The 8334-nt window shown below is 31.8% G+C and overlaps 2 protein-coding genes across 5 annotated transcripts in view; one reads left to right on the plus strand and one right to left on the minus strand.

Annotated features, from left to right (window-relative positions):
• LOC108692622 (protein enabled homolog) overlaps nucleotides 1-215 on the plus strand; it is a 2690-nt gene extending 2475 nt beyond the window's left edge. For both annotated transcript variants that reach the window (XM_018200960.1, XM_018200961.1), the window contains exon 8: nucleotides 33-215. In XM_018200960.1, coding sequence (XP_018056449.1) covers nucleotides 33-215 — 183 coding nt within the window. The remainder of the gene's footprint in view (nucleotides 1-32) is intronic.
• Nucleotides 216-1347: 1132 nt separating this feature from the next.
• LOC108692680 (probable ATP-dependent RNA helicase spindle-E) overlaps nucleotides 1348-8334 on the minus strand; it is a 7530-nt gene continuing 543 nt past the window's right edge. Inside the window, exons 1-9 of one of the 3 annotated variants that reach the window (XM_018201056.1) lie at nucleotides 6476-6601; nucleotides 5766-5987; nucleotides 5395-5686; nucleotides 4800-5257; nucleotides 4114-4465; nucleotides 3849-4015; nucleotides 2150-3766; nucleotides 1666-2012; nucleotides 1348-1547 (exon numbers count right to left, since the gene is read on the minus strand). In XM_018201056.1, coding sequence (XP_018056545.1) covers nucleotides 1364-1547; nucleotides 1666-2012; nucleotides 2150-3766; nucleotides 3849-4015; nucleotides 4114-4465; nucleotides 4800-5257; nucleotides 5395-5686; nucleotides 5766-5978 — 3630 coding nt within the window. In that variant the 5' untranslated portion in view covers nucleotides 5979-5987; nucleotides 6476-6601 and the 3' untranslated portion in view covers nucleotides 1348-1363. Of the gene's footprint in view, nucleotides 1548-1665; nucleotides 2013-2149; nucleotides 3767-3848; nucleotides 4016-4113; nucleotides 4466-4799; nucleotides 5258-5394; nucleotides 5687-5765; nucleotides 6004-6475; nucleotides 6602-8334 lie in introns of those variants that run through there. The other 2 variants (XM_018201055.1, XM_018201054.1) reach the window with 2 other exon arrangements.

Raw genomic sequence — 8334 nt, forward strand, 5'->3', positions numbered from 1 at the left:
TCTGAACTTCTATTTTTCGTCAATTAATGTAGGGTGCGAAAACTGGCGGAATTACTTCTGGTTATCCTGTACGAGCACCTCAACCACCACCTAGTTCATATCCACCACCACCACCTCCATCTCCTGGTACCTATGTGAGTGGTTCAGCTGCCAACGTACCTGGTAGGCTGCTGTATACACAACCTGGTGCTCGCTACCTTCAACGAGAGATATAGGAACATACGTTTTAAAGATTTTTTACAATCTTTAATTCTTTGATTTTTTCTTGTGCAGAGTATAAAATATTGAAATCTATGAATTGCATTGATCAAGAATTGATGATTAGTCAATATTTTAATAAAATGCAAAGAAGGTCAATATGTGTAAAGTACATAAAGAATCAAATTAAGAATAAAATATGCCTTTTGCTCTTTTAATCAAAATTTTTGTTATTTTCAATAAATATATAAATATATGGATATTTTTTTCAAATATTTTAATACAATTTTACTTTTTAAAATTGTATTATACTATTACACAAAATTAATAATTAACTCGAAATAAAACAATAGTATTTCAGATTTTTAGCTGCAAGCAAATATTTGTAAAAATAGAGAGAGATATTGAGATATTGCTTTGTGAAAATATGTTGCAATTAGAAGTTATAATTGATAAAGATTTTTTTGCGTTTTTTCCCCATTATATCATTAAATAACAATTTCTATTAAGTATATCAAATACAAATATGAATATAAGAATGCATATGTATAAGATTGAGCTTCATACCCTGCACAAATCACAGAAATTTAAAAATCATTATATAAAATGACAAATTGGAATTACATACAATGTAATTCCAATTTGACAATTGTAAAATTTGTATAATTTCATTGGATTTGACAAAGAAATATAAATGTGTAATTCATCATATATTGTATAATAATTTTTGTATAATAATTATATAATAATTTACAGAAAACTTGTAGTTATATGACAAAAAATTCAACTTAATAAGTAAATTAATTTGTCATTGTGAAAAAAGATAACATGTACTCAATTGTGAAATAAGTATAAAAAGAGAAAATTCTGTAAAAAAAAAACTATTTCTTATGATATCTTATATTCACAATAAGTTCCTAGAATTATTTCTATATAATGAATAACATTGTACTTGTCATTCTATAAGACAAACATGACCTACTTTTATACTATTCTGTATATAAATAATAAAAAAAAAACACGAGATTGCAGCAAACTTAAAAAATATAAGTTACAGCACGAAATAAAATGATGTTACAAAATAACAAAAGAAATAATTAAACATAAATTTAAATTTAGGTATTATTATAATCTCAATTTGTCCCTAATTTAAATTTATGTATTATTATAATGTCAGTTTGTCCATAAGACTCTGTAGATTTTCTCCAAATTCAGAAGTTGTATCTATCATTTGTTGTTTCTTTTTATGATGTTCCGAGCACAGATGTGCACGAAGGTTGATAATACCGTATATTTCCGCTAGACACAATTTGCAAATAACGAGTCCAATACTCTTCTCACGCGGATCCCTGTACACAGAAAGAGTATAAAAAAGATATTAATATTATATTAATAAACAACATTAAAGAACAACGTTTTGAATGATCCGAATTTAATAGAATACATCACTAATAATATGTCACTTACTGATGAGCTAAAGTCTCTAATTCTAACAGGTGCCTGATCATTTCTTCAAGTTCCTCATTTCTTTCATTTAATTCTAATGCTTTATGTAAACTGTAAACATTACTTTTCTTTGATGTTTCCCGAGCAGGCACGAGAAACAGAGTCTCATCGTATCGATTCCATTTGCCAAAGTTACTGATTGAAACTGGATCTATTTTGTTACGAGTTTTATATATCACATTTTTGAATGCATTTTTAATTTGATTTTGGCAATTTACAGTTATATCATGATGAGCATCTTCATCTACAATTTCAGATCTAGCATTGAAGTGCATAGCAATATTCATCCAATGGCGTAACTTATTAATCTGCCAACAGAATTTTTATGATTCATGTTAATTGCCTTAATTTTATACTTATATAAATACAAACAAAAGAAATCTCAGATTAAATATCTGATTGTATCATACAACATATAGTAAACGATGTAATTTAGATAACATACCATTCGTAAATCATTCATCGTAATTTCAACGTCAAACATAATTTCCAGATCATGATCCGGAAACAAGCTTTCCTCTGTAGTACGATTGTATCCCAGTCCACACAAAGCGCCTATGTAATAAGTGCCTATAGGGCTACGTCGCAGTTCCATATACGGTGTAAAAATTAAGGTGATTAGCGATGTGAGACCAGGTGTAATGGGCAAGAGGGTTGTATTCCGTAGACTCAATTGTCCCAAATTCTTGGAATTTCGAATGATATTTTGCGCTACCAGAAAAATTCCTTTTGGATTTTCCGGACAGGTATCAAGAAGAACGGAGTTGACTGATGTGGCTTCCACGCTCACTTTTTTTATTAGTCCCTTAGTTACCAGATGAACAAGTTGAACCTCTATCGGCGAATAGGGACCTTGCAATGTCACCTTCGATTGATATTCGCAACTTTCAGGTAAATCCGGATATGGTTTTTTATCGTACATGTATCGTTTGCTTGATGGTTCATTCGATTTAGCAGGTTGTTTGAACAGAAGTTTTCTGTAATCCTTCGTAAGCCCAAGAGCTTCGGCTTTGCGACAAGCATCTATCTGGCTTAATAAGTTTATCTGGATCGGAATCCGACATTGCCTGATTTTAACAGAATTCCGAACGAAAGTGTAGTCGGACATTACGCGATTCTTTTGCTCATATTCTATATAAACGCGGTTCGATCTGTCGAAGGATACGGTTATATTCTCGTAGTCTTTGGAGTTTATGAGCATATGCTGTCCGAAGATCTCTTGGAATTTCTTAGAATATAGTGACCCAGGCTGTTTCGTCGGCCAGCCTCGTAGGATGATGGTATTTGTTGGATCACGATCAGCTAACATCTTCTTTATATCTTGTTTGCGTTCGTTTACATTATATGGAAATTTGACGAAATAATTGGGATAAAATGCACCGGCGATTATAAATTTAATAACAAAATATCGATCGATAAAGAGACTTTCCCAAGTGATTTTCTCAGGACCCGTCGTCTCTTTTATGCCAAATCGGTATAGCTTAGATTTTATCTCACTTATAAAGGCATCAATCTCACGTAGTGATCTCACGCGGAGACTCTTTCGCCGCGCCCATTCTCTTTCCTGATTAGGATTGTTTATACGACGATTTGCCTTATCATTTTGCCACACTTTGAAGGCATTCAAGCAGGCTATGCTATCGCTATCGGATTTAGCGGACCAATGCATTTTCTCGTGATAGGTTGTCTCTAATTCGTGAAATCCGATATTGAATATATCCTTAACAGTCATGCTAGCCGCGATAATGATAGCATCCGACAGGAGGCCGAAAATATGACCCAGGATAATCAACTTCGTTACGTGCACGTCTAATGGAAGATTGGCCATTACAAGACCCAAAGGTGTCATATCTCCGTCAAATTCTTGTGTGCCTCTATTAAGCAGCGCACCAACTTCCTTTAATAACAATATAGTGCTCCGGATATTACTAAGATTAGGTGGATCTAGAGAAAGAGCGAGGAGAGCTTTTGGTTCACCCATATCCAGCAATTTCGACTTAAGAATGATATTCGCAAGTGGAGCCCTGAGCATTTCCGGAACAGATTCGTCGCTCAACACATTCTGTAATATTCAAAATGATTTAAGTTCTGCAGAATTAAAGAAACATTGAAAGTGACATTTTGATGTGAAACTATACACTCACCTCGTAAAATGCTCTTGATACCATTCTGTATACTCTACCATCCATTACGCGGCCTGTACGTCCAGCACGTTGCTGACAATTTGACTTGCTTGCCCAACAAAGTTGCAGGCATTGATAATTAGTTCCAGGCTCGGTGACAAGAAGTTTTGTCAAGCAAAAATCAATCACTGAACAAAAAAATGAGAATTATATTAATAGTTCTATCTCGACTCACAGAGATAAAAATAATCCAACAATTACTTAATCTTGATTGAATATAGCATACCGTATTTAACATCGGGTACCGTAATGCTACTCTCAGCGATATTCGTCGATAATATGATACGCCGATGATTTTTCGGTGGTTTCTTAAATATATTTTCTTGTTCCTCGGTTGAGATCAATGAATGTAAAATAATTATATCCCACTGTGAACCCTCATGTTTTTCCGATAGAAGTATAGAACGTAAATCCTCGATTTCACTAAATCCTGGTAAAAATACTAGCACAGCAGCTCTTTCGAATTCATAATTTGGAACATCATTCTTGTTGTCAATACTGTCGAAAATTTTTATAACACGCACGGCAAATTCTGCTATAGAAGTCATGAATGTTGGTTCCTCGGGTACTTCAGGTATCTGTACAAAAAGACAATATATTTTCCATGATTGTTTCTCCATTAATCGCGCGAATCAAAATAAAAAAAGAAAGGAAATGAAGTAAATTATTTATTAACAATATTCTTATTCTAAATTATTGAAACAACATCTTTAAAATATTAGCAAAAATTTAATCATTGTGAAACAACATTTGAAATAATGAAACAATGGCAATCTCTACTTTAAGAATCTTAACATATAATATCTTGTTTTCTCTCCATCTTTAAAGTAGATAATGATCATACTCGTTTTTTTTTTAAACTGAAACATACAATTTAATTACGCTTTAATCGTGCAAAAAATATATACTTACAACACCCAAATTCTCCAGCTCGTTTATATAATATATAGAAATTTCGTAAGGACCATCTCTAGGTATATCGATGATCGGCGCAGGTAAAAGTTGATTTTCCACGGGTGTGGAAAAATACGATGAAAATTTATCCACGTCGATTGTCGCAGACATCAGTATAACTTTAACCATCGCAGAATTTGTACGTAATAATTTCCTCACTACCAACAGAAGGAAATCCATGTCTTCGTCACGTTCATGTACTTCGTCTAATATAACATGAGTGTAATCCATCATATGCTTCTTGTTCGTAAGCTTGTTTAAAAGCACACCAGTCGTGCAATAAGTTATACGAGTGTCGCGATTTACATTTTTGATCAAGCCCATTTGATATCCCACAAGTGTACCAACGGGCCAATCTCTTTCTTGACTGACCCGTTTCGCAATACTCATGGCAGCAATACGCCTTGGTTGTGTCACTATAAAATACAAAAGTTCTTATATTACATTAGTAAGGTATTATAAAAAATAAAGTACAAATAAAGAAATTTGAAAAAAAATTGAAATCTCCTGCTGGATATGTGGATAATGCAATCTAAATCTGATCAAGAGATACCTATGATGTTGCAGTGCTGCTTCTTTTCAAATTCTGCATCAAGAATAAGTTGTGGCACTTGTGTCGTTTTCCCACAACCCGTGGAACCACGAATGATGACAATAGAATTGCTCGCAATCATAGACACAACTTTATTTTTCATAGATAGAATAGCTAAATTACTTTTGGGCCGATAGGCAAAGTTATATGTTTGGTAAAGCCGAATAGTATCTTCCTTACGAACTGCTATTTCTCCAGATATCTCTGATATGTTGTCTATATGATCATTTTTGGAAAACATGTTGTTTTTCATCTGCAAGAAATGGCAAGAATAATAAAGACGAATGAAATGTAGACTGGTAAATTATTATATATATCTTAACGTTAATCACCTGTATATATTCTTGTTCCTCTTTCTGTACATATTTCTTTATATATTCTGTTTCTGATTCCTTGCTACATTGGCTGATACTAGGAAAATAAGGTTCTTTATCAAATATGTCTTTATGTATGCGTTGTTTAATAGAAGGAACTGGTAGATCTATCTTGAGAGGCTCAGTTGATTTGTACACATTTAGAATACGGTCCACCAAATTTTTATTCATTGTTGTGATCTAAATATTGAAATACCTGTTTAAATAAATTATTCAAATTCATATCAAATTGCAAAGCCTATATATAAGTTTACATAAACCTCTATTATGTTATAATATACTTTTGAAGAATTTTGCAAAGTCTGATTTTTTTCGTTAGTACTAGAAACGAGAAATGCTTAAAAGCCAATTTATTAATCTTTTAATTTATCTCTTATTATAACATAAAACGATTTTAGAAATAAATACAAACGAACATTAATTTCTTTAATAAGAAAAGAAGAAAGTTTTGCATCTTTTACGAAATCTTGATTTTATCTTTCATATTGAGATGACAGTAATATAATATTATAATATATATATATTATACAACCAAAAAATAATTATAAATATTATAATATTATAAATATTATACAATCAAAAAGTAATAAAAGTTAGAAAGACCCGTTTAACAATTAACCTCAAAAGCACTAGATAAGACTATAATCACAGAAATGAATATGGATTACCCAAAATAAATCAACAGATAAATAGCAGTTTATTCACAGTTATTGCATCTTCTATTCCTTATTCTTTTTAAATGGAAAATCGTTCTCGTTTAGAGAATAAATTACCATCAGGATTAAAGGCTATGTAGCAGCTATTTAGCAGAAGCATATTTATTTTGCAACTGTTGGAAGTTTTCTTCGCGCTGATTGGGTTATGCTTTTAGATCAAGAGGAATGGTCCTATCTCAACAGAGAATCATAAAACGGTTACAAAACTGTTGTGTTCTGCTGAATGCGGCTAAAGAAACGTGTTCAAACGTGTTTACGGTACTTCGAGAATCACAACATCGCTATTCGAGTTTGAAATTTTTGAATCACGTCAATCCTCAATCGGATCGGCACGGTATTTCATTAACGACTTCGATCGCTCTTTGACTAATTTAATTAACAATTAATTTATTAAGCAGCATCTGTACTATTTTGCTAATAAAATTATTAATATTAATATTGGACAGTTTTATTGTTTTGAGTACAGAAAAGTCGAATCAGAGGAAATAGATTATATCTATATAATGCCAGTTGAATTAATTATATTAATATAATAATAATAATAATAATTTATTTATTTATTCTATTACATATAATTTATTACATATAATTGGAACTAAGTGTTATGGAACAAAACACCAAGTATGAAAAGGTGATTAGAATGAATACAGCCGATTGTCGCGATTGGCTCGCCGCTTCAATATTTCGAGAATCGCAATGATTTCGATACGTTTCGAATCCCGGTTAGTCAGGGAACGCCAGCCACAACGGTATCGCAAAATGGTCCGCGTTCGAAAAATTTCTATGTTTTTCGTGATCATCTAAAAGTGAGTGAGATTCACGCGCGTGGGACATCTTTCTCGAAAGTATTTCGCCGTAACATAAACACTGCGCGATCAGCATCAAATGACAGCACCGTACCGACTTCGATAATTCACTTCTATAAGCTTGGCGGCCATTACAAACCGTCTCCTACTTCGAGCTGCAACGACAGTGCAACAAATGACGCGCGATCATCACCAGTATGTAGAAACATAATTCTACTGTTATATATTCCTCAAAGTTTTCTAGATTTAAATCCTTTTGGGAAAGAATTAATTAATTTCGAATTTCAAATTATTCAGTTACATTCCGCATAACGCAATTCTCAAGAATATAAACATCCTTAAATTCTTTGAAGAACTGCGTTGTATGGGGTATATATATTTATACAGAGATATATATAATCTAGTTAATTTTTATATTTTTAATGTTTAGTATATATTATCCATACAACACAGATCGTTTCAATAATATTGCAGCGCAATTAAACACTGAAATATGGCTGTATTCAGTAAAGAATACAACTTTGCATCTGTTATAAAATTGTTATAAAATTCTTTTAACATGATTAATTTATACACTTAGATTCAGTGAGGAACTAAAGAAAAAAAAACCAATGATTGCATTCAGCAGCTTTGCAATGATTGATCTTGCTCTTAGTTTCTTTAAATGTATAAACCAATCATATTCAAGACTTTTACAGTTGCAAAGCTGTTTTCTACTACGCAGTCATTTATATTAAAAAGTTTCATAATAGTTGCAAAACTGCTTCCTCTACGGAACGTAATTATTATTCTAGTGATATTATGGTAATATTGCAAACGTTGCAGTAATGCTGTTGCAAAATTTGGTGCTGTATGAACAGTATGATATTAATTTCTAATAAGTTTCATCAAATAAAAGTTATAATTATGAGAAAAAATATTTTATGTATGTTAGAATTCTTTTTTTTAATTTACACACATATTACAAAGTCGTGAAAATTATGTATATAAATATTAATAAAAAAA

The sequence above is a fragment of the Atta colombica genome, unplaced genomic scaffold (genome assembly GCF_001594045.1).
Source record: "Atta colombica isolate Treedump-2 unplaced genomic scaffold, Acol1.0 scaffold78, whole genome shotgun sequence".
Taxonomy (NCBI): Eukaryota; Metazoa; Arthropoda; class Insecta; order Hymenoptera; family Formicidae; genus Atta; species Atta colombica.